Genomic DNA, 26,311 nt, shown 5'->3' with positions numbered 1-26,311 from the left:
CTTTTCTATCTCATTTTCTCTGTCTCTATCTCTTGCTGACTCTGGTCTCTCTGTCCATGTCCGTATCTCTGTTTCTCTCCCGGCCCTTTCCAGTTCCACCCCACCCCACTCAGGGGCCAAGGGCCAGAGACACAGAGACTGCCTGAGAGAGTCAGAGCCACGGACAGAGACCTCCGGCACCAGCCCCTCCACAGCTGTGCCTCAGGGCAGGCACCGGGAAACTGACACAGAGGGAGAGACACCCTGAGTCCTTAGTGGTGCAGCCAGGTGTGTGTGTGTGTGTGTGTGTGTGTGTGTGTGTGTGAGAGAGAGAGAGAGAGAGAGAGAGAGAGAGAGAGAGAGAGAGATTGAAAAGGAGGAGGGGAGGAGAAGAGGGAAAGAGAATGGATTAAAAGCAAAGCAGAGATGGAGAGAGAAGAGACCCAGAGGTAAAGAGAAAGCAGAAACCAGAATCAAGACAGGAAGTTATTGCAGAGAGATTTTGTCTTCAAAGAGACCACGACTGAGACAAAAGGAGCAAAGGCTGGACGTGCCGGTGGACAGCAATGGGCACACAGGGGGAAGGGCACCTGTCTCCAAATTGAAGTTCCAGGCTGTGGGGGTCAGTGCGTAGGAAACGTGGCTTGAGCCGGCTCCCTCCAGTCCAGGGAGGGGCTGAGCTGGGCGGTGGGGGTGACTCAGGGCCCCAGAGCTTCCTGTGACTCAGCTTTGGTCTCAATCTGGAGGGGGTTGGAGGGGAGGAGGGGTCTCAGTAAAAGGGAGGAAGTAAGGAGCACCAGAGGGCCTCTGTGCCTAGGCTGGCCCCTAGGAGGGGACTGCGAGCTACTGCAGGGACTGAGGGGAGGAGCAGACTGGGGGTGTGGACTCTGGGGCCCAGACTCCTGAGTCTGAGAAAGGAGGGGGCTGGGGGCCCAGACTCCTGGTTCAGAGAAACCAGAATAACTGATTCCAAAGTCCCTGGGACTTTTTGCTGGCCTCGTCCCAGCAGCCCCACCTTCCTCCCAGCCCCATCTCCGGGTCTGGAACAGACCCAGGTGCCTTGGGGCCCAGCCGGAAGGGGCTAAGGACAAAGGGTTGTTTAACTGCTCAGGGAGTGAAGAAGAGGGTGTCTCAGGCGGAAAGGTCACTCGTCGCCCAGGGCTGGTGCAGGGAAAGGCGGGGCTGAGCCAGGGGTAAGACATCCTGAAAGTCAGGCCTGTGGCTGCAAATCCTCCAGGGCAGGCAGTCTTTTGGATTAAGGCAGTGGGTGGCTTCAGGGCATCGAGCTGCTGCCACCTAGTGGTGGACTTGGGAACTGCAGGAACTCTGCTGGTCTAGCCTAGTTTCCGGCCAACATACATTGAGCACCTACTGAGGCAGGTACTGCTCTAAGCATTGAGGGTAAGTAATAATAAAACAGACAAAATCCCTGCCCTCTCGGAGCTCCCGAGCTAAGGAAGCCTGGTGGTTTTGTCAGTCTCGCTCTCTTGCCCTGGCTTTCACTCTGGCTCTGTATTTGCTTCTTTTTCTCTGCGTGTCTCCCTGGCCTTGCTTCTCAGTTTCTGGCTCTTGGCCTCTGTCCGCGATGGCTTGTCTTTTCCTTCCTCCTTTTTTTCTTTCCCTCTGTTTTTGTTTGTTTTCTTCTTTGTATCTTTTTTTTTGTTAAATATATTTTATTGATTTTTTACAGAGAGGAAGGGAGAGGGATAGAGAGTTAGAAACATCAATGAAAGAGAAACATCGATCAGCTGCCTCCTGCACACCCCCTACTGGGGATGTGCCCGCAACCCAGGCACGTGCCCTTGACCGGAATCGAACCTGGGACCCTTCAGTCCGCAGGCTGACTCTCTATCCACTGAGCCAAACCAGTTAGGGCCTTTGTATCTTTTAAAAAATATATATTTTATTGATTTTTTACAGAGAGGAAGGTAGAGCGATAGAGAGTTAGAAACATTGATCAGCCAAAACCGGTTTGGCTCAGTGGATAGAGCGTCACCCTGCGGACTGAAGGGTCCCAGGTTCGATTCCGGTCAAGGGCACGTGCCTGGGTTGCGGGCATATCCCCAGTGGGAGATGTGCAGGAGGCAACTGATCGATGTTTCTCTCTCATCGATGTTTCTAACTCTCTATCTCTCTCCCTTCCTCTCTGTAAAAAATCAATAAAATATATTAAAAAAAAGAAACATCGATCAGTTCCCTCCTGCACACTCCCTACTGGGGATGTGCCCGCAACCAAGGTACATGCCCTTGACTGGAATTGAACCTGAGACCTTTCAGTCCGCAGGCCGATGCTCTCTCTATCCACTGAACAAAACCGGTTAGGGCTCTTCTTTGTATCTTTTTGTTCCCCACCAATTAACAATGATGTCTATTACTATGTTAAATTAGCTATCATAATTATGTGTTAATATATAACGATGTATTAATTATATATAATTAGGTATTAGTATATAATTATACATATATCAATCTGGGAGTCTAGAGACCTTGGTTCAAGCCTTGCTTGACATGGCCACCGACTTTCTTTTTCTGTGGGACATAATGCATATAATCCTGGTTTATTTCTTTATTTTTTAAAATATGTTTTTATTGACTTTAGAGAGAAAGAAAGGGAGAGGGAAAGAGAGAGATAGAGATGAAGAGATAAAGCGAAAAACATCAATGTGAGAGGGAAACATTGATTGGCTGCCTCCCACAGGCACCCCAACCAGCGGCTGAACCCACAACCTGGGCATATGCCCCAATCTGGAATCGAACCAGCAACCTTTAGGTGCAAGGGATGACACTTAACTAACCGAGCCATACTGGCCACAAACCTGAGCTCTGCTATTCCTAGCTGGGTGTCCTACAAGACCTCTAAAATGGGGGTGATAATAGCAATATCACAGGGTTGCTTGAGGATTAGGTGAGATGGACTATCTGGAACCCTGACCTATGTCGGCCACTTGTGGTACATTGCTTCCCCTCTCTGTTCTGGCGTGTGGCTTCTCTCACTGAGTGGTAGGCTCTCTGTCCTTTCTCCTTCAATCTGGCTGGCTTGTGACTTGCTCTCAACCATAGAATATGGCAGAAATGATGCTGGGCTGGTTCCAGGTCCAGTTCTTAAGAGAACTCAATGCTGCTGCTTTTGTGCTCTTAGAACGCCAAGACTGCCATGCTGTGAGGAAGCCCAAGCTAGTCACGTGGAGAGGCCGTGCAGAGAAGAATCGAGGCACCTGGCCAGAAGCCCCAGTCCAGCCCCAACTAAATGCAGCTGCATTAGTGACCTCTAGAGAGACCAGCAAAGGTGCCCTTTAACCCTCAGCATCATGAGAAATAATGAGAAAAAACACTTTTTATGTTAAGACACTGAATTTTGGGGTGGTTTGTTACACAATAACAATAAATGTTATACTCTTCTGCTCACTTCTATGTTTGGAGTTTTCCATAATAAAAGAATACATATGAATATATATACCATATACAGGGAGCCCCCACCAAAATGTATACACACTTCAACAGCTGATAGCTCAATTTTGAAAATGAAATGTATTTTAATAAACACTGCCTTTATAATTATTCAAAGTGTGCATATACATTTTTGGGGAAACACTATATATGAATAGGTAATGGACTAGATCATAAAAACTGCCTTTATGAATTGCAGCTAGTATCATTTGCATCTATCTTTAAAAAACAAATACATACACACACACACACACACACACACACACACACACACACACACTAGAGGCCCAGTGCATGAAATTCGTGCACTGGGGGTGAGGGTGTCCCTCAGCCCAGCCTGCACCCTCTCCAATCTGGGACCCCTTGGGGGTCTCACAATCCGGGACTGCTGGCTCCCAACCGCTCGCCTGCCTGCCTGCCTAATTGCCCCTAACCGCTTCTGCCTGCCAGCCTGATCACCCCCTAACCACTCCCCTGCCAGCCTAATCGATGCCTAACTGCTCCCCTGCAGGCCCAATCGCTCCCAACTGCCCTCCCCTGCCAACCTGGTCACTCCTAACTGCCCTCCCCTGCAGGCCTGGTCACCCTTAACTCCCCCCCTGCAGGCCTGGTCACCCTTAACTCCCCCCCTGCAGGCCTGGTCACCCCTAACTTCCCTCCCCTGCTGGCCTGGTTGCCCACAGCTGCCCTCCCCTGCTGGCCATCTTGTGGCAGCCATCTTGTGACCACATGGGGGAGGCCATCTTGTGCGAGGCGTGATGGTCAATTTGCATCTTACCTCTTTATTATATAGGATTATATTTATTTCAGCGAGGAAGGGAGAGGTAGAGATAGAAACATCAATGATGAGAGAGAATCAATGATCGGCTGCCTCCTGCACACTCCATACTGGGGATCGAGCATGCAACCTGGGCTTGTGCCCTCACTGTGACCTCCTAGTTAGGGGTGGGCAAACTTTTTGACTCGAGGGCCACAATGGGTTCTTAAACTGGACCGGAGGGCCGGAACAAAAGCATGGATGGAGTGTTTGTGTAAACTAATATAAATTCAAAGTAAACATCATTACATAAAAGGGTACGGTCTTTTTTTTTTTTTTTTTTTAGTTTTATTCATTTCAAATGGGCTGTAGTTTGCCCATGGCTGTTAGTTCATAGCTCGACATTCAACCACTGAGCCAGGCCGGCCGGGCTGCTTCTACCTTTTTGCCTCTGGGCCTTTCTTGACTCTTTCCACCACTGCTTGTTATTAACGCTTTCTCGCCTCTCTTTCCGTTTTCTCGCAGTGTCTACTCCAACCCCCAGCAGCCACTTTCCCCTCCATTGATTTTGCTCCACGACATTGAGCTCCTTGCTGATCCTAAAATGTGCCGAGCTTTTTCCTGCCTCGGGGTCTTGTCGCCTGCTTTTCCCTCTGTCTGAGCACTTTTTGCCTCCAATCCAATCTCCTCATGGATCACCCCCACCCCCACCCCCACCACACACACACACACACATACACACACACACACACACACACACACACACACACTTCATCCAGCTCTCTGATCAAGATTGTCTCATCCTTGACCACCTCTTCACTGCTGGCACCATAAATCATCCTGTATCCTGTTTCATTTTTCCCACTAGCCCGGCACTTCGGACAATCTAGACCAGCGGTTCTCAGCCTGTGGGTCGCGACCCCTTTGGGGGTCAAATGACCCTTTCACAGGGGTCGCCTAAGACCATCGGAAAACACATATATAATTACATATTGTTTTTGTGATTAGTCACTATGTTTTAATGATGTTCAATTTGTAACAATAAAAATACATCCTGCATATCAGAGATTTACATGACGATTCATAACAGTAGCAAAATTACAGTTATGAAGTAGCAACGAAAATAATGTTATGGTTGGGCGTCACCACAACATGAGGAACTGTATGAAAGGGTCGCGGCATTAGGAAGGTTGAGAACCACTGGTCTAGACGGTCCTGTTGGCTCATTTTCCTAGTTGGTTAGGACAGGGATCTTGCCTCCCAGCGTTCAGAACAGTGCCTGCACCTCAGAGACGCTTCATGAATGTTTGGTGAAGAAATGCTCTTGTTCAATGGCACTGACTGGCTCTCCTTCGACGCTCCCCTCTCACCCTGTTCCACTCCGTCCTGGAGCGGGGAGGACGTCATTCCCGCCGCCCCCTGCCATTTCTGCCCCTATTAACTGAGTTGCTGTCTGAGGTTCTGAGACCCAATGCTACGGACCTGTCCTTGGTGCTGACCTGGGCTCCCACTTCCTTAAGCTGGGAGAGCAGAGGCACCTTGGGGAAGGGGCAAGGTGTTGTGTGATCCCAGTATATATCATCGGAATCACGGAGAGAAGGGACACCGGAATCCTGAAAGGAGGGAGTGCCTGGGTCACTGTTCAGCAGGCATTCGCTCTCTCTGTCTACCCTTTCTATTACAGAAACCTTCAAAATACAGGAGTGAACAGAGGCGTACAGCAAACCTCCACGCACCCCTTTAACAAGTACCAACATGCGGTTAATTGCATTTCATCTAGGCCCCACCCACTTCCTCACTTCCGCTACCATTTTAACGCAAACCCCAGACATGATATCATTTAATTACATGTTGTATTTTTAGGTTTGTTCCTTTCTGCTGAGGTAGACTCACACATTGTTACGTTCACAAATCTGAAGTGTGCACATCGATGCAGGCCTGCCTGTGCACGGAGCATCTCCACTCGCAGCAGGTTCTCTGGTGTCCTCTCCCAACTGATGACCCAGGTGGCCAGGAATCTGACCTCTAGCCCCAAAGATGAAACAGCCACACTACGGGGGCCCAAAGACCTGGCCTCTAGCCTTGACTTTGCCTCTGGCATCTTTTCTTTTTGTATGTATGAGACATACCATTCATGCAGAAAGTGCATAAGATATCGAGGAACATTTGGGGCACATAATTATATAGTGAACCCCCATGAAATCATCACACTCACAGCCAGGGAGAATATTAGCACTGTATACACAGACCATGCCTTTGTGCAGAATCTTCCTGACTGCAAGCCCCTTCCCAACTTCCAGAGGATGCCCGAGGCCGGTCCATCCTTGCTGCTTGACACAGTCGCTGCAGGGAAGAAACATCTGCACAGCATATGTTTCAAGGGACCTGGCATATATGGCATACTGTTCTTAATATGTTTGCTCCCCTTCTTAGCGCTATGTGTTTTAACCAAGGTCACCTCTCCAAGAAAGGTTGTTTCCCCAGGTGGGGATGTTTCCCTGGAGTTAGGGATTAACAAGACTAAGGAAGGGAATAAATCAGTAAAACCCTTTAACTAAGTGCCAGGCGGGTAGTTAATCACTTTAACTACGAACAATCACGCTTAAGCTACATAATCTTTACTTAGGATAATCTCCTTCAGTTACTTCCTTGTAGCTTAACAGAACAATAGAGTAGTGATCTTGGAATGGAGATAACAAATGCCCTAACCTTTGGAATAGAATGGATAGGATTAAAATCAACTGGTATAAATACAGATATAACAAGACAACAGAACACAGAACCTGGCTAGAGAACCTGGCTAGGCTGCTGATCAACTGAATGCTGTCTCCATGTCATTCCTTCTTTGCCGACTCCGTCTACACCTTTGGGAACCCCTGGACCTGCTGGGGCAGGACCCCAACAAGAGGAAACCACTGTCCTCACTCTTAAGGAACTTCACCCCTCCTAATCCACAGCCCCCCTCCACACACTCTGTGTACTCAGTCCCTCCTTCTCCCCACAAGCCCTTCAACAGTAAGTGGCCCCTGACCCTGGAGACCAAGAATGGGAGACACCATCACCAACCTCTCGCTGGTCTCCCTGCCTCCAGTCTCACTCCCCGAGTCTGTCCCCTGTCTGACCACAGGAGGAGCTGACCATCCCCTGGCTTTGAGCAGGCCTCTCCCCTGCCCTAAGCCTTGCCTTAGACCCCCATTGGCTGCAGGGGAAAAGTCAGGAAATTTCATCCTCACCCCAGGGCCCTGCCACCCTCTGCACGCCCATCTTCCCTTTCTCACACTTTATACAGCCTCGGTGCACACTGTCCTTCCTCCCTGGACTGCCCTTGCTCCTGCTCCTTTGCCTATTCCTACTAGTCATTTCGCTGTCCTTTCAGAGGTTCATTCCCATCGGCAGCCGTCCCTGGCCTTCCTCTTTGGAGCTCCCTTAGGCCCTCGGACTTCATGCTTTGCCCGCCGTGAGTTTCCGGGTTTGTGACGTCTCTTTCTAGACTAGGACGCCAAGTTGGGTCTGACTCAGCACTGAGTCCCTGGCATCACCCCGCTCAGGACAGGTTATACATGTTCTCTGGTGTCCCTCCCTGCGACTCTGTCTCTTCCTGTCCCTGCTCTGTCCTGCTCTCTCTCTGCCATTTAACCAGGTTTCCTGAGACCTTGTCTTGGGCAGGTCCCTCTGCCTGGAATGCTGTTCTCCACTCTGTTAGCCTGGCAACCTCCTACTCATCCCTCAGGACCCAGAACCCACTTCATCCTCCATGAAGTCACCCCCGATGTCCCAATGCCCCAACCCTCCAGGCAGAGGTTTCTTCTCCACCTTCCAGCACAAGCACCCTCCTGTTTACGCCTGTTCTCTCTCAGGGCTGTGTTCGCCCGGGCTCCAGTCTCTGTCCCCATCAGACCTAGCATTCCTCACAGGTAGGGCTCTCCACATCACCCAGAGCAGAAGAATGAATTGCAAGTGTTTGCTGACTCTCTAGTGAGATGACTTCTGCCTCTGTCTCTCTATTTGCATGAGCTGGTCCCTCTGTCTGGAATGCCAGTCCCTTTTCTTTCCACATGATGTGCGTTAAGACCTGTCACAAGTGTCTCCTCCCTCTGGCCCCAGCCCCAATGTGTCCCTTCCCCAACACTAGTCCCTCTTGTCCCCGCACATCCCTCCACCGTAGGCCTGTGGCTGTCTGAGCAAGGACCTGCCTCTCCCATCAGACTGGGACTCACCTCCGTGGCCCCAGTGCCCGGGAACACAGGAGGCTCTCAGTGAAGGCTGGACACCGATACGGATAAATCCACGTTTGGTCAGGCTGGTCCCCTACTGCCCTCAGCTGCATTTCAGAGACCGTGTCTGTAGCGGCCGCTGTGGGTAAATGGGAGCTTGGAGGTGAAGGGCTCCCTCCCCAGGGCTGCAGTGTCTTCTCCTCCACTGTGTTGCACACAGCATGACTTTTGACCAGGGAACCCATCACAAAGTGAATGAAGTGTGGCCGTGGGCTCATGCGATGGGTCTCACTGCTCTCACCTCCTAGCCCATTGCCTAGAAGGAGCTTGCCTGGTAAAACAATGAACGACTCAGTTACTGTTGCCAATACCCTCAAAGGACAGGGTTCTGCCTCACAGGATGTGGCACGTGCTCCAGGGGCTGGCTCCCCTGTCACCCGAACACATGGGTCTGGGTGTCCTGGGGTGGCAGGGCTCCCATCACGATTCCACCTAAGCCCGTGTGCAGAATTTTTGCCTCCCAGCCCCTCGGCTTTGAGCTGCTGGCTGGGAGGTCCTGGTGCCCAAGGGAGGAATGCGTCCACCAGAGGACACGGCGATGGTTCCCCTGAACTGGAAGGCGAGGCTGCCACCTGGCCATGTGGGCCCCTCACGCCACGGGGCCAGCAGGCAAGGAAGAGGGTTCCTCTCATCGCTGAATGACTGACGCCAATTACCAAGGGGGCGATTGGGTCACCGCTGCACAGCGGGCAGGAAGACCACATCTGGGACCCAGTTTAAACAGAATCAGATTCAACATGTCTAATACCCCACTGTTTTTTAATGTTTTTATTGATTGAAAATGTTATTTTATTGATTTTTGAGAGAGAGAGAGAGAGAGATTGAGAGAAAGATTGGCTGCCTCCTGCACACCCTCTACTGGGGACCAAGCCTGAAACCCAGGCATGTGCCCTGACCGGGGAATTGAATCAGTGACCTCTTGGTGCATGGGATGTTGCTCAACCCACTGAGCCACACGGGCTAGGGCCAACACCCCCTCCCCCCTCCCACCACCTGTTGTTTCTCACTCCTTTCCATCTGCTCTTCTCTTTGCTAAATAGCATCACTGGTTACCCTGTTCCTCGGGCCAGAACCTTGGCGTTGTCTTATCTTTTCTTCCCCTCACACCCCTCCACCAATGTATCAAGTTCTGTCAGTTCCACCAACAAATCTACCCCATTCCCACCCCTCTCACTACCCCTGTGGCCTCCTCCATCATCACATGCCTGGACTGGTACAGCAGTCACTCGTCGATTTCCGCTTCTGTTCTTGCCATAGGGATCCCTTTACAATGTAAAGCATGTGCACAGGACATGCTGAAGGACTCCATTCACATGAAGTACAAAAACGGGCAAACTTCACCTATGACAGAAGTCAGAGCACTGGCTACCTGCGGGGTAGGAAAGTGCCTAGGAGGGGCTAGGAGAGAGGGGCTGGGAGGGAGGCTTTGGGGGTGGGGACAGGAAATGTCCTGTATCTTGATCCGGGTAGAGGTTACTCAGATGTATGCACACAGAAACATTGCACTTTATGCATTTACTGTGTTTTATTCCTTGATGAAACAGTTATATGTAATTATAATATATAAATATTATATATACTGTATAATATCCATAATATAATATGTATTTACATTATGTATATGTAATTTATACACATATTATATAGTTATATATAATCCTATATAATAAAAGCCTAATATGCAAATTGACCAAACGATGGAACAACTGGCGGAATGACTGGTCGCTATGATATGCACTGACCACCAGGGAGCAGACGCTCAACACAGGAGCTGCCCCCAGCTTGAGCCAGAGCCCAGCAAGCAGGCAGTGCCAGGCCAGCCAAGGCAGGTGCCAGCAGGGCCCTCCCCCGCCCCCCCCCCGCCCCCCGATCATCCCACAGATCAGCTCTGATTGCCGGCCAGGCATAAGGAACCCTACCCATGCATGAATTTTGTGCATTGGGCCTCTAGTTATATATATTGTCATGGTGGTCCCCCGGTATAGTAAATCCTCCAATGGATTCTGTATCAGTCTTGGATCAATCAGAAGAACAGAACTAGATGCAGATATATATATATATATATATATATATATATATATATATATATATATATATATATGTATGTATATATAATCTCCTAGAGGCCTGATGCATGAAATTCGTGCAAGAGTAGGCCTTCCTTCCCCTGGCTGCTGGCGCTGGCTTCCCTTGGGCACCTGGGACCTGGCTTCCCTTACAGAGGGAAGCCCCACCCATCCGCCAAAGCCTGCTGGTTGGTGGCCTGGGCCTCCCTCTGCGGGGCAATCATGGGGCGATGGCCGGGCCCCTGAACCAATCACATCGCACCCTCCTTGGCTGGCTTGGCGCCAGTGGGTGTCATAGCATGGTTCCGGATGGTCATTCTGCTGTTTGGCCGTTCAGTTGATTTGCATATTATGCTTTTATTATATAGGATATAATAAGATTTAATGCAAGGCACTGGCTTATGTGATTGTGGGGCTGGCCAGACAAGTTCAAAATTCATAGGGCAGGCTGTCTGGAAGGTAGGCTGGCATTCTCAGGCATGGGCTGAAGTTGCTGTCCGTAGGCAGATTTCTTTTCCAGGAAACCTTACGTCCTGTCACCTGACTGAATGAGGTCCAGCCAGATGATATAGGATAATCTCCCATATTCAAAGCCAACTGATCACAGACTTTAATCACATCTACAAAATACCTTTGCAGCAACACTGAGATTAGCGTTTGGATGACTAGCAGACTGTCGCCTAGCCAAGTTGACAATCAGACTGGCCACCCCAGCTTCAAACCACATTTGCAATGACATCCAAGTCAGCTTCCCCATTAGAAAGGTCAGGTCCTTGACGGTCGGGACGTTTGCCCGTTTTGTTCAGTGCCATATGCCCAGCAAACAGAACAGTGCCTGGCACACAGGAGGTGCTCAGTAAATGTGATGTTGGATGAGTAATGACACCAGCTTCCCCTTCTATGTCAGATGTGGAGACATCTGGAATCCTTCTGCTCTTGACCTCGCAGGAGTGTGGCAGTGTTTCTGAGATGCCCTTTGCCGCACAAGGCTGCCTCTTGAGGGACAGTGAGAAGGTGTGGGGATCCATCCTTGCTTCTGCCGCTTACACCGAAATCGCTGTGCCTTGGGCAACGTGTCTGCAAAATGGGGGTGCAACTCCCCTTCTTGTTTGCCTCACTGGGTCATTGGGAGGATCAAGTGGGGGAAAGGATGTGAAAGGACCTTGAAAAACATGAGCACAAGAGGATGAAGTTCATGTGCTCGTGCGAGTGTCCTGCACACCCTGGGCTCCGTCCTGCCTGGATCTTTGTCCAGGCACCTAGAATGCCCTCCCTTCTATTCTTTTTGCCAACGCCTTTTATCCTGTAGGAGTTTGACTAAGTTTTACTTCCTCCAGGACATCCTCCCTATCTCCACCCAGGTTGGATACTTTTGCCTAAAATTCAGCTTTGCCTCAAGTGTGTTTCTGTCAAATGAATCAACACCCATGTGCTTGGGAGGAGGGGTTGCCTAGTGGTTCATGAGGCCGGGAGTCACGCTCCTGACTGTGCACGAGCTACATGAGCGTAAGCAAGTGCTTCCACCTCATTTGCTCACCTGTCACGTGTGGCTTGCGATAATAGCCCACCTGTGCTGGCTGACAGTTGTATCCCAGGCACTCCACGCTCAGCTCGTTAAATGCCGACCACAACCATAACCTACTGTGAAGCAGCTTCTGTCATCATCGTATGTTTTATTTTCACTTCTGCCTTACAGGTGAGAAAACACAGGTGCAGAGAGGGTAAGTAACTTGCCCAAGTTCCCCACAGGCTAGGTAGAGCTGGGACTCGAACCCATTCTGCCTGGCTCCAGAGCCTGGGCTCCGAACTTCTATGATAACTGCCTCTGGAGCCTCTCATGATGATAATAAAGACATCATCATAGCTGCCTGCTGGAGCGGCCCTAGGCTCCGGGCTGGGGGTGGGGGTGGGGCGGGGGGAGAGCACAGGGAGTGGGGTCATGGGGTCCTGGGCCTCACTGGTGCTCAGCACATAATATCTATTGTCAGGTTTGCTCTTCATGCAGTGCAGGGTGTGGCTGTGTGTCCCCACCCTGGGATGCTGGGGACCTCACCCCACTTCTGCCAGGCCTGCTGAGCAGGTGAGGGTGGGGCAGCATAGGGAAGTGGGAGGGAGAGGGACAGGAATGAAACTACATATTTACGTCATTTCCCACATTACAGGGGCTGAAGCAGTGTGTGTGTGTGGGGGGGGCATGCCCTGCCCCCAGCATCCTGCTCATGAAGAGGCCAGAGGGGCTGTCTATGGGGAGAGGCAGAGGGGTCCTCCCAGGGTGCCCACCAGCAGAGGAATTATGAGGAGCAGGGCCAGGAAGTGCGGTGCCAGGAGAGGCGCGGTGGCCGAAGCGATGGTGAAGGGCTGGGTCACGGAGCCCCCGTTGCACAGGGACCCCTCACAGCAGAAGCCCTGGAGGTCGATGTCTGTCCAGGGGCTGGTGGTGCCCAAGATGGTGCAGGAGGGCCGGTGGCAGGTTCTGATGTACACAGGAACTGAGAAATTGTCTGGGAGAGGCGTGGGGGGGGCGGGGAAATGGAAGTGAGGAGGGGTCAGAACTGAGCCAGGGCCACAAGTGGGTCCACAAACTTACTCCCAGTCTCCCTCCTTCGACCCGGTCACGCCTCCCTCCTCAGGCCAGGGCCACGCCTCCCTTCTTAGGCCAGGGCCACGCCTCCCCCCTTAGACCGGGCCACGCCTCCCTCCTCAGACCGGGCCACGCCTCCCTCCTCAGACCAGGGCCACGCCTCCCTCCTTAGACCGGGCCACGCCTCCCTCCTTAGACCGGGCCACGCCTCCCTCCTCAGACCGGGCCACGCCTCCCTCCTCAGACCGGGCCACGCCTCCCTCCTCAGACCAGGGCCACGCCTCCCTCCTCAGACCGGGCCACGCCTCCCTCCTCAGACCGGGCCACGCCTCCCTCCTTAGACCAGGGCCACGCCTCCCTCCTCAGACCGGGCCACGCCTCCCTCCTCAGACCGGGCCACGCCTCCCTCCTCAGACCGGGCCACGCCTCCCTCCTCAGACCAGGGCCACGCCTCCCTCCTCAGACCGGGCCACGCCTCCCTCCTCAGACCGGGCCACGCCTCCCTCCTCAGACCGGGCCACGCCTCCCTCCTCAGACCAGGGCCACGCCTCCCCCATTAGACCAGGGCCACGCCTCCCTCCTTAGACCGGGCCACGCCTCCCTCCTCAGACCAGGGCCACGCCTCCCTCCTTAGGCCAGGGCCACGCCTCCCTCCACCAGGCGCCTTCTCCCTCCGAGGGGAGCCACAGCTCTTCCTTAGAGCCCGGCCTCCCCGTCTGGCTACCGGCGCCTCTACCCTCCGGCCTGCCCTGCCTCCAGCGCCCTACCCGCCCAGCCTCTCACCAACGCTCATTTCTCCATTGCCCTGGAAGCAGACGCTCTGGTCCTGGTGGCACTGGACCCGTCGGGACTTCCTCGGGGTGCAGTCCTCCGGGCGGGTGCCCAAGCAGGCGTAGCACTCGGTGCCGCTGAGCGTGGGCGGGTTGGGCGCTGGAAGAGAGCGTGCACACGCCCTTGGGTGATGGTTCCCCCGCGGTCGTGCGGGTAGCGCACCGCACCAGGGCGCCCGCCTCTGCAGATGTGGAGGCTGGAGAGCGAGGGAGCCTGCAGGAGGCGCACGCGGGGCCCCGCCCCGGCCCCGGCCCCGGCCCCGCCCCCGCCCGTCCTCGCTCACCTGGGCTCAGGTTGGGGATGGTGTCGTGGCTCATGAGCTCAGCGTTGCACCAGTCGGTCTGGCAGCCGCGAATCACCGAGTAGTCGGGCGGCAGCGCGTCCTCGCTGGACTGCATCTCGCCCACGGACGGGCCGGTCCAGCAGCCCTTCTGCACCAGGGTCACCGAGGAGCGGTACCCTGCGGGCGGGAGGGGTGGGCCCGGTGCGCCGCTTCTTCCCTGCCTTCCTCCCCGCCCCCTCCTCTTCCTCTCCCTCCGCTCCCCACCTGTCCCCCTCCAGCCTCAAGTCTCCCCCTCTGCTCCTCCCTCTCACCTTCCTTCTCCTACCCTTCCATCCCCGCCTCTCTCCCGTTCAAACTCCACTTCCCCGGCCGCCTCCTCCCCTAACCCTTCCCCTCTCCTATCCTCACCAACCCTCTCCTCCCCGGGTCTGCTCTCCCTACCCTCCGCTTCCTTCCCGCCCCTCTCCTCCCACCTCCTCCTCCTTCCCCCACCAACGCCCTCATCCACGCTTCTCATCTCTTCCCTTTCCTCCACCTCCCACTCCTTCCTGATCCCCTCCCTTTTCTCCCACACAATTCCTCCAACCCTTCGGCTCCTCTCCTCCCTCCCAAATCTCTCACCCTTGTCCTGGCTCCCCACCCCCTGTTTTTTTTTTTTCCTTTTTGCCACGTCCTTGCCCCTCACCAGTGTCCAGCGACAAGACAGCCTCAGAGCATCCATAGGGACAGGAGACGTTGGCGAGTTTCATGGCACTGAGGTCAAAGGGCCCGAAGTAGACGTGTTGAAAGCTGTAGCATTGCAGGGCCTGGGACACTGAGGGGAGGAGCAGGAGTGGGCGAGAGGCGCAGGCCGGGGATGCCTGTCCCGGGCACTCGGGACTCCACCCTGCACCTGACCGCCACACCTCAGGCCGTTCTCTGAGGGGAGACAGGCTCTGCTGTCACCACTGGTCATGGCTGTTCTACCCAGAACCAGACTAAAGGCCTGAGACAGCACCTGCCAGTCCAGTCCTCACTCCCCCTCACCCTCAGGCTGTTCCAGGTCTGGACTCTCCGGGGAACCTCGCTAAGACTTAAATAGGAGGAGATGATTCACTCCTGCTCTGCCTGTCCCTCTCCCAGCTGCACTCGTGAGTTCAGTTGCACATAAAGGCCACTGATAGAGAGCAGATGCGCCAGCCCAGCAGCAGGATGGGTGACCTTGAACGACACATCCACAGCCAGCCCCAGGATACGCACACAGAGCCCTTAACCACTGACACAAACGCAAAGGAACAAGACTGACAGGCTCTTGCAAACCTCACAGACGGGCACAGAGTATCCTGAAGGCATCCATTCACCTGCAAAACAACAACCCAGGCCAAGGCATAACACCTCACACATGCGAAATCCTACTCACACACAGAAAGACGTGTGGCTATGGAACCAATAACCCCACACAGAAACCCGGGAGCACAGGAAGTCACACATAAGTAGAGAGACCACAATTATGTGTAGTCAGAGGTACATGAAAAAGGTCCACGAAAGCGTACACTTAAAAGTCATAGGTACAAGACACATAGAGTTATGAGACAGAGAGAGGTACACAGAGCGACACACACACACACACGTACACAGAGAAAAAATGCAGGCCTGCCGATCGCATAAATACAAAGAGAGACGTGGATGCACAAAATTATACATTAAAAAGTGAAGTAAGAGATATACACACCGTAAAAGCATTTGTTCAAACACCCAGGCATCAAACCCTGACGCAGAGGAACACACACAAGCACAGAGACCCATGGGACATGGCGACACACTGACACACACACTGCCTGCCGCCCGGGGAGGAGCACACCCACATCAGCTGTGCAGACAGAGCCTCCTGCCCACTGCTCCAACTCCTTGTCTTTGTAGCCACTTCAGTCCCTGTTCTTACCCAAATTAGGGGAAGGGGTTGCCTGAGGATGAGGCCAAGGTTCCCTGACAGTTTTGTAAAGAGCACCCAGGGCTCCCCGGAGTGCCCTGGAGTGGGGTCATGGGCAAGGAGGATGAGAAAGGCTGAAGTGGCAGGAAGACAGATGGAGAAAATGACTGAGAGGGGAAGAGAAATGAAGAGAACACAGTCTCCAGGCCTCTCCATGACCAAGACCCGGGAGTCCAGGCCCCAGCCCCTCCCTCCTCCCTCAGACCCAGGAGTCCAGGCCCCCAGCCCCTCCTCCCTCAGACCCAGGAGTCCGGGCCCCCAACCCCGCCTCCCTCAGACCCAGGAGTCTAGACCCCCAGCCCCTCCTCCCTCAGACCCAGGAGTCCAGACCTCCAGCCCACTCCTCCCTCAGACCCAGGAGTCCAGGCCCCCAGCCCCTCCTCCCTCAGACCCCGGAGTCCAGGCCCCAGCCCCCTCCTCCCTCAGACCCAGGAGTCCAGACCTCCAGCCCCCTCCTCCCTCAGACCCAGGAGTCCAGGCCCCCAGCCCCTCCTCCCTCAGACCCAGGAGTCCAGGCCCCAGCCCCTCCTCCCTCAGACCCAGGAGTCCAGGCCCCCAGCTCCTCCTCCCTTAGACCCAAGAGTCCAGACCTCAGCCTCTCCTCCCTCAGATCCAGGAGTCCAGACCCCAGCCTCTCCTCCCTTAGACCCAGGAGTCCAGGCCCCAGCCCCTCCTCCCTCAGACCCAGGAGTCCAGGCCCCCAGCCCCTCCTCCCTCAGATCCAGGAGTCCAGACCCCAGCCCCTCCTCCCTTAGACCCAGGAGTCCAGGCCCCAGCCCCTCCTCCCTCAGACCCAGAAGTTCAGGCGCCCACCAGGCCCTTCTTGTCAGTGGACTCAGCAGTCTGACTACCTGTCAGGCAGAGAATAGACCCATAGAGGCAGAGCAGGATGGCTCTGGGGGCTCCCATTGCCAGGTCGTGGAGCTCAGTGGAGACACCGTGGACAGCTCCTCCTGCTCTGATTTCTGCTGGGCTGGTTCTCCCTGCCTTGCTCCAGGCATCCCAGCTTCCCTGCCTGGCAGGATTCCTCCACCCCCGCCCTCCCTCTCTAGGGCTGGTCTCCTCCTAGACATTCATGGTGGGGCCACGATGACTCCTGGGCACTCTTTTCCTGGGGGTGTGGACTCTGGGGGATGTACAAATTGAGGGGGAGGGGAAGAGGGAGAGGGGCAGGGAGAGGGAGAGGGAGAGGGAGAGGGAGGGGGAGAGGGAGAGGGAGAGGGAGAGGGAGGGGGAAAGAGAGGGGGAGAGGGAGAGGGGAGGGGGAGAGGGAGGGGGAGGAGGAGAGGGAGGGGGGAGGGAGAGGGGGAGGGAGAGGGAGAGGGAGAGACCCAGAGTCACACCTGGGATGTAGAAAGACAATGTGGACAGATGTAAAGGTAAACGGGGGATGACACCCTGATGAACAGGACATGCCCACAGAAGGCATTTAATTAATGTTTATTAGATTATTAAATGCATGAATTTTAAAAACTGGATGAGATAGAGACACAGGCAGACAACCAGAGGGACACTCTGTCCCCCAAGGACACAGACAGACCCATGTGACATCAGACATAGGGCCGATGGGGACATGCAGGTGGGTGTCCCTGCAGGCAGTCGGAGATGGGGCCCCTTCTCCCCGCTTGGAGGAGCTGCCTGCAGGCTTCACATCCACTCTCTGTGCTGTGCAGGGCGGGCACCAGGCACGTGCAGAGACCTAGGGTCACGGGCCCATGGGTGGATGGGACAGAGCTGACATAATGACGGTGACCAGGACAGCCTTACCCATCCCCTGAGCTTGACTACATTTTACACAGGTTTCTTCCTGATTATGTACAGGCCCCCGACCTTCCTTAGAGCATTTACTTCAGAAAAATTGTCATGTCAAATTCTTTGTCTGTCCCTTTGAAATGTAGGTAAATCTTCTCCCAGCTTCTTTTTTTCAAAATGTAAATTCTATATTATTTAAAGTATTACACAACTCTCCTTTTTCCCCATTGACCTCATCCTGGCCACCCCCATCCCCAGCACATGCCCTCACCCCTCACCCCCACTGTATCCATTGGTTATGCTCATATGCATGCATACAAGTCCTTTGGTTGATCTCTTACCTTCTCACCCTACCTTCCCCCGCCTTCCTTCATAGGTTGGACAATCTGTTCGATGCTTCTATGACTCTGGTTCTATTTTTGTTTATCAGTTTATGTTGTTCATTATATTCCATAAATGAGTGAGATCATGTGATATTTATCTTTCTCTAACTGGCTTATTTCACTTAGCATAATGCTCTCCAGGTCCATCCATGCTGTTGCAAATGGTAAGAGTTCCTTCTTTTTTATAGCGGCGTACTATTCTATTGTGTAGATGTACCACAGTTTTCTAATCCACTCATCTGCTGATGGGCACTTAGGCAGTTTCCAAATCTTAGCTATGGTGAATTGTGCTATGAACATAGGGGTGCATATATCCTTTCTGATTGGTGTTTCTGTTTTCTTGGGATATATTCCTAGTTCTCCCAGCCTCTTGCCAGTTTTACACCCAGGAGTGCCTTTCTCAGGAACCTGGGAGCCACCCCTTTGAAATGTCCTCATCAAGGAAGATAGCAGCCCTGTCTCCCAGCTCCATGGGAGGGCAGAAACTGAACGTGAATAAGTGACAATTAGCAAGCACAGGTGCCTAATGACAGAGACAAACATCTGACTCAGGAATGATGCAGCGTGCTGGACACATCCCATGGACCAAGCTCCCTCTGCTCATCCTCTAGCAACTTCCCTTCCAGGACTGGAAACCCTTCCCACCTTTTGTTTCCATGGATTGAGCTCAGTCTCTCACCCCAATTGCCATGTCTTAAATAAAGTCTCCTGGGCCTGTTTAACTTTGTTCGGGGAAAGTTTTCTTTGACAGGGGACCCCCAGGAATTATGGACACTCACCAGGGCTCTGGACGCTCCCAGGCATAGCCTCCCGCACTCCCATCTTGTCAAAACCCCACCCCTCCCATTAGGCACCACTTCCCCCAAACTGTTTTGCATCCAAATTATTATTCCTGTTTCTCCTGTCCCTGCCCCAGGCTCTCTGTCCAGGGCTGGCCACACCAGTGCGGATGGAGCCAAGGCCCCTGGGAGTGGAGGCTGCCCCAGGAAGGAGGCTGGGTTCTCAGAAGCCCTAGTGGAGCTTTGGAGGTGTCCACAGTGGTTCCTGATCCACAGGTTGAGGCTGGAAGGGTCGGCAGAGCAGCTCATTCTTGGGTGTGAGTGTGTGTGTATGTGTGTGTGTGTGTGTGTGTGAGTGTGTGTGTGTGTGTGTGTGTGTGTGTGTGTGAGTGTGTGTGTGTGTGTGTGTGTGTGTGTCCGTGTGTGTGGCTGGGCATGTGTGATCTTCAATCTGGTAACCTCCAGATGTTTCAGAGGCTGTGAGATGTCAGGTAGAAAGCTCCCCATGGCAGGTAATCAAGTGGAGACCCAGTGATCTAGTCTAAGATGTGCAGGGTCCTGGCATCAACAGAGGGCCATACAACAGTAGCTCCCAGCTCCCTATGAACCCAGAGTTGTTGCTGGTTTTTTTGGTAGACACTTTTTAGTAATTAAACTTTTTTAAAAAATATATTTTATTGATTTTTTACAGAGAGGAAGGGAGAGGGATAGAGAGCTAGAAACATCGATGAGAGAGAAACATGGATCAGCTGCCTCCTGCACACTCCCCACTGAGGATGTGCTTGCAACCAAGATACATGCCCTTGACCGGAATCGAACCTGGGACCCTTGAGTCCGCAGGCCGACGCTCTATCCACTGAGCCAAACCGGTCAGGGCAGTAATTAAAGTTTTTAAAAATATATTTTTTTATTGATTTCAGAGAGGAAGGGAGAGATAGGAACACCAATGATGAGAGAGAACCATTGATTGGCTGCCTCCTGCACACCCCACATGGGGGACTGAGCCTGCAACCCAGGCGTGTGCCCTGACCGGGAATCGAACCGTGACCTCCAGGTTCTTAGGTTGATGCTCAACCACTGAGCCACGCTCAACTTTAGAAATTAATGAAGAGATTGGGGGAAAGTGAGGATGCTTTGTCATAGCCACTAAGGTGCTTTTTAAAGGCTTTTTACTGTAGCTCCGTTCAAGCACACAGAAACGTACAGGAAATAGTAAACATACAGGAAATAGTAAACATACAGGAAATAGTAAACGTACAGGAAATAGTAAACATACAGGAAATAGTAAACATACAGGAAATAGTAAACGTACAGGAAATAGTAAACGTACAGGAAATAGTAAACGTACAGGAAATAGTAAACGTACAGGAAATAGTAAACGTACAGGAAATAGTAAACGTACAGGAAATAGTAAACATACAGGAAATAGTAAACGTACAGGAAATAGTAAACATACAGGAAATAGTAAACGTACAGGAAATAGTAAACGTACAGGAAATAGTAAACATACAGGAAATAGTAAACGTACAGGAAATAGTAAACATACAGGAAATAGCCTACTTCCACGTGGACTCATCTTGTGTTATTCTGTCCCCCTTTGGCGCTCATGAGGGCCCTGAATTGGGTTCCTGCATTATTTTGCTCAAAATATTACTTTCACTTAAAACATCATTTACAAGTAGGAGATTTTCACCTTGGCCGGGTAGCCCAGATAGTGTCGTCCCATATGCCAAGGTCGCGGGCTTGATCCCGTCAGGGCACATACAAGAATCAACCAATTGCCGAAACCGGTTTGGCTCAGTGGATAGAGCGTCGGCCTGCGGACTGAAGGGTCCCAGGTTCGATTCCGGTCGAGGGCATGTACCTGGGTTGCGGGCACTTCTCCAGTGGGGGATGTGCAGGAGGCAGCTGATCGATGTTTCTCTCTCATCGATGTTTCTAACTCTCTATCTCTCTCCCTTCTCTCTGTAAAAAAATCAATAAAATATATTTTAAAAAAAGAATCAACCAATTATGCATAAATATGGAACAAATCTCTCTCTCTCTCTCTCTCTCTCTCTCTCTCTCTCAATAAATGAAAAAATTTTAAGAAGTAGATGATTTTCAAAGTGTAAATTTGGCTTATGTTCTAAGATGCAAATCTTTACGAATGCCATGAACAGTTTCTTAAAGGGTGTTGCTGCAACCTCAAATGAATTCTTAGCTAACTTTCTCTTTGCACATTGAACAGTTTCAACTTCATTTTTGATAGATGTCTTTTCAGTATATTCCAACATTTATTAGGAGCTGAAGAGTAGGTGCAGAGCTTGAATGATATGCAAACATTCAGTGGCATGGAAAGAAATTTTGGCCGCATTCATCGTTATCCAGTTTAAGGAATGTGCAGACCAAGGGTTTGCTCCTCCAGGAAGAGTGAAGGAAGCAAGTTAGGAGGTTTTGCCTGGAGTCTCGTCCCCAGGACCAACCACCTATTGGAGCCGGTCTGGCTGTCCTCAGCTGCCTGGTGTTGAGTGTCCAAACGGGTCTGTTTGAATGCCTTCGAATTCTCTCAAGGATCGTCTGTCGTATTCCAGAAGCTTCCACTTTTATGAATACCTCACCTCTCAAATGATTTCCCCCCAAGATTTAGTTTGTGTAATCAGGTTCCTAAATGTGTACATCATCTGCCTCCAGTTATACCATCTACTGGACAAATCCCCAAAGTTTACACATAGGAATAGGTGCAACCTGGAAATCTGTCTACCTAGCAATACTTGTTAACTGACCTTTAACTACAAATAGGCTTTGTGCCCAAATAATTGAGAAACACTTAGCATTCCTTACCTTATTTGAAATAAATCCATTCATTAATCAAACATGCAATATTGTAATGAGTTGTGTTTTTTATTTTATGTGACCGCCTAGATGATGCCTGACGTTCATTGCTGCCAAACTTTATGTTCTGCATAAATGTTCTCCCACACGTTACCACAACGGTGGACTTTTCTTCTGGAACTCTGGTCACTGCCTTGCCAAAACAGAAGTGTGTATATCGTGCACCAATATTTTCTTTTGTTATTTCATATAAACCCTGCCTTTTTCAGATCAGATCTTAAGTTTTTTTACAGTTCAGTAGTGTTAAGTATATTCCTATTGTGCAACCAATCTCTAGAACTTTTTCATCCTGCAAAACTGAAATTGCAGATCTGTTGAAAAACAACTTCTCATACTCCCTCCCCCCAACCCCTGGCAACTATCCTAGAGACCTAAGTGGAATTATACAGTATTTATCTTTTTATGACTGGCTCATTTCATTTAGCATAATGTCTTCAAAGTTCGTCCATGTTGTAGCATGTGCCAAAATTTCCTTCCTTTTAAAGGTTGGATAATATTCCATTGAATGGATATACCACATTTTGTTTGTCCATGCATCCATTAATGTAACATGCGTTGCTCTCACTTCTTGGCTATTGTGAATAATGTGCAGTGAACATGGGTGTAAAAATGTCTGTTCAGGCCGAGGCCGGTTTGGCTCAGTGGATAGAGCGTCGGCCTGCGGACTGAAGGGTCCCGGGGTTCGATTCCGGTCAAGGGCATGTACCAGGAGGCAGCTGATCGGTGTCTCTCTCTCGTCAATGTTTCTAACTCTCTATCTCTCTCCCTTCCTCTCTGTAGAAAATCAATAAAATAAAAAAATAAAAAAATGTCTGTTCAGGGCTTTGCTTTTTCAGATCCTAACTTTGCTAATACTTGCTAAGATAATAACATTGCACCCCTATTGAGGATGTGTCCCTTACCTTCTTATTTTCAAACTAGGGGCCCGGTGCATGAAATTCGTGCACTTGGGGCGGGGGGGGGGGGTGTCCACTCAGCCCAGCCTACACCCTCTCCAATCCGGGATCCCTCTCACAATCCTGGACCGCTGGCTCCTAATTGCTCACCTGCCTGCCTGCCTGGTCACCCCTAACTGCCTCTGCATGCTGGCCTGGTCGCTCCTAAATGCCCCTCCCCCACTGGCCTGGTCACCCCTTACTGCCCCCCCTGCTGGCCTGGTTGCCCCCAACTGCCACCCCATCAGCCTAGTCACCCCTCACTGCCCCCCCTGCCAGCCTAATCGCCCCCAACTACTCCCCCGCCGGCCTGGTTGCCCCTCACAGCACCCCCCCCCCTCCACTGGCCTGGTCGCCCCACGCAGCCTGCTGTTCAGTCGTTTGGTTGTCCCTCACTAACCCCCCTCCTGGCCTGGTTGTAGGCAGCCATGTTGTGAGGGCATGTGGGTTAATTTGCATATTACCTCTTTATTATATGGGGTATGTGATCAAAGCTGCCAATCTATGTGTGGCTCATTGGGAGGCAAGGCCGACATGGACATTAGTGCTCAGGATTGTGGGAGGAAAGAGAAGGAAGCAGGACTGGGCAGAGGGAGAAGGTGGGCTGTGATTCAGTCCCAAAAGGGCCCAGTCCGCCCAAGGGGGAGCTCTGGCCTGAGGGTCTGCCGCTGAGACAGTGCCCAACAGGGTCCAGATGAGAGAAGCAAGTCCTTCATTTCTGAACAGATCTTGGTGGCAAACCACAGCACCCACTACACTCTACTCATTCTCTTTTTCAGTATTTTTTTCCATGTCCACAGACTGAAATAAAGATTGACTACAGGATCCTAGCTGGTGAAATACAGTTACCCGAATCTGATCATTTATTCCCCAGGTGGGAGAATTTGGTGAAACATTTCTGTCTATCATTATAGGCTTTTGGAAGTTCAATGTTTTTATTTAAAGTGAATCATTTTGAGAGTTTAAATTTGAGTCGAATATCCAAATCTTCAAAATTTAAGAGTTTAACTTTAAGAGTCTAATATTCAAATCAGATAGCGGGGTAACTAGATTGGCAAAAAGCATATTTAGCCCTGGCCAGTGCGGCTCAGTTGGTTGGGCGAGGTCCCATGTACCAAAGGTTTGCCAGTTTGATTTCGGTCAGGGAATGCCCAGGTTTCCGTCTCCATCTCCGCTGGGGGGCGTGCAGGAAGGAAGCAGATTGATGTTTCGCACATCGATGTTTCTCTCTCTCTTCCTCTTTCTCTAAAAATCAATAAAAAATATATTAAGCATATTTAATGAAAGGCTTCTTCATTTATCTCTCTCTCAGTCATTTCTTGAAAATGTTTCCTGGTGGCTTACATGGAAGTGGGAGGTAAATTCAAGCCAATCATTAACACATCTGGATTCATCTACGTGACAGCTGTGGAAAGTCCTCCCCCACCTTATTTTCCACAAAAGCTTATTCAATTATCTAGTTAGTTTTATTTATTTATTTATTTATTCATTTATTTATTTATTTATTTATTTATAAATATATTTTATTGATTTTTTACAGAGAGAAAGGGAGAGAGAGAGAGAGAAACATCGATGAGAGAGAAACATCCATCAGCTGCCTCCTGCACATCTCCTGGGGATGTGCCTGCAACCCAGGTACATGCCCTTGACCGGAATCGAACCTGGGACCTTTCGGTCCACAGGCCGATGCTCTATCCACTGAGCCAAACCGGTTTCAGCTATCTAGTTAGTTTTATAATAGTTTTCCATTTTCTGATCCTAATGATCTATCCTTCTTGGTAAATGTAAAATAGGCTGGATGTTTTATTTTAGAATTTTAACATCTTAAAATAATATGTAGGTAAGTCATTACATTTTAATTTAGTTAATTTTTTAAACGTTTAAAAAACATTTTTATTGATTTTAGAGAGGGAGGGAGGAGAGAAACATTGATAAGAGCAAGACATCTTCAGGCTGCCTCTTGCACACCCCCTCCTAGGAGTTGAGAGCCCAAAACCCTGGCATGTACCCTGACCAGGAATGGAACCGGTGACCTCTTGGCAAATGGGCTGACACTCAATCAACTGAGCCACACCAGCCAGGCAATAGTTAATTTTTATACTGCTGGAAAAATTTAAAGCAACAATAAACAACTACTATAAAATATAATTAACAGGCTATTGTGTAAAACTCTCTAATTTCCCCCCACCCCCGCTCTCTGTGAGTTACTAATGGGAACAGTATATTATTACACAGCGATGTGTGCCAAGTGAGAGGACATGTGAATTTAAGTTTAGAATTCACTAGGTCTGGTCTGTTACAGTAAATAACTAGCAGATAATATGAACTGCAATATGAAACATTGAATGCAGCCAGTGCACAGATACCAATTGGGATTAAAAAAAAAAAGAAAAAAAAATGATGCTCTGTGTCAGGTGGAAGAGCAGGTCCTTGTTTAGAAGCACCGGCCACTTTATTTACTTATTATTATTATTATTATTATTTTTAATCCCTACCTGAGGATATGCTTATTGATTTTAGAGAGAGGGGAATGGATAGAGAGAATGAGAGAGAGAGAGAGGGAGAGAGAGAGAGAGGTGAGAGAGGTGACAGAGAACACTGATTGGTTTCCTTCCGGCCAGACCACCTAGGTATGTGCTCTGACCAGAAATCGAACCCGAAACCTTTCGGTATAAAGGACAACGCTCCAACCAAATGAGCGCACAGCCAGGGAGAAGCACAGGCTATTTTAGATGACATGCGATCAACAATGTGTTCCCGTTTTCAAACTGAATTCTCCTTGGTCAGTGGAAGAGGAACGGGAGCTACCAACCCTATGGAAATAGGGCACTTTACTGCCATCTGCTGGAACACGTTGCAATAAACTAGAAATCCCTGCAGTCAGCGAACGAGTAGCACACTACACACAAATATATATTTTTTTGTTTCCAAAATAATAGAAATGCCTGTGACTGGCATCTCCTTAGATATAGTGCTCTTGTGCAGCGCCCAGCACGAACAGCTGTGCATGGTGGCTGTGGGAAGCCTCACACAGATATGGGGGGAGGATTGGCTCATGACGAAGAGGAAGGCAGAGGCTTCTAGGAAGAGGCCCACAGCCAGGAGCAGCAGAACCTGGGAGTTAGGAATGGGTTTTGGGACCATCGTGCCTGGGGTAAGGGCTGGCAAATCAGGCTGGCAGGTGTTTTTGGAAGGTCATCAAATGTGGGCCAGGAGAGCCCCTCACTCATCTGCGAGGCGCTGCATTCACCGTGTCCTTAGAGAACCCCCCTCCTCCCTGAGCTTCCTCTGCACCTCGTGGGTGTGAGGGAGGCAGGAGCTGTGCGCTCTGGGAGCCCTGCCCTTTTTGACCAGCCAGGTTTCTGAGAACTAGAGACTGGGGTCTCCAGGATGGGTCAGGA

General features: G+C 51.1%; 1 protein-coding gene and 1 long non-coding RNA gene across 6 annotated transcripts in view; one reads left to right on the top strand and one right to left on the bottom strand.

Moving 5' to 3' along the window:
* Positions 1-329: 329 nt before the first annotated feature.
* Positions 330-3,537, top strand: LOC118674467. The gene is made up of 2 exons (XR_004973646.1): positions 330-1,380; positions 3,119-3,537. It is a non-coding gene; the product is annotated as an uncharacterized LOC118674467 (long non-coding RNA).
* Positions 3,538-12,176: 8,639 nt separating this feature from the next.
* LYPD5 (LY6/PLAUR domain containing 5) overlaps positions 12,177-26,311 on the bottom strand; it is a 37,806-nt gene continuing 23,671 nt past the window's right edge. Inside the window, exons 1-5 of one of the 5 annotated variants that reach the window (XM_036346323.1) lie at positions 17,039-17,191; positions 14,904-15,032; positions 14,219-14,395; positions 13,888-14,034; positions 12,177-13,024 (exon numbers count right to left, since the gene is read on the bottom strand). In XM_036346323.1, coding sequence (XP_036202216.1) covers positions 12,765-13,024; positions 13,888-14,034; positions 14,219-14,395; positions 14,904-15,032; positions 17,039-17,096 — 771 coding nt within the window. In that variant the 5' untranslated portion in view covers positions 17,097-17,191 and the 3' untranslated portion in view covers positions 12,177-12,764. The other 4 variants (XM_036346326.1, XM_036346325.1, XM_036346327.1 and 1 more) reach the window with 4 other exon arrangements.

Source organism: Myotis myotis, unplaced genomic scaffold (assembly GCF_014108235.1).
Source record: "Myotis myotis isolate mMyoMyo1 unplaced genomic scaffold, mMyoMyo1.p scaffold_m19_p_19, whole genome shotgun sequence".
Classification (NCBI taxonomy): domain Eukaryota; kingdom Metazoa; phylum Chordata; class Mammalia; order Chiroptera; family Vespertilionidae; genus Myotis; species Myotis myotis.
The sequence above is the reverse complement of the archived record's forward strand: the minus strand, read 5'-3'. Positions and strand labels throughout refer to the sequence as shown.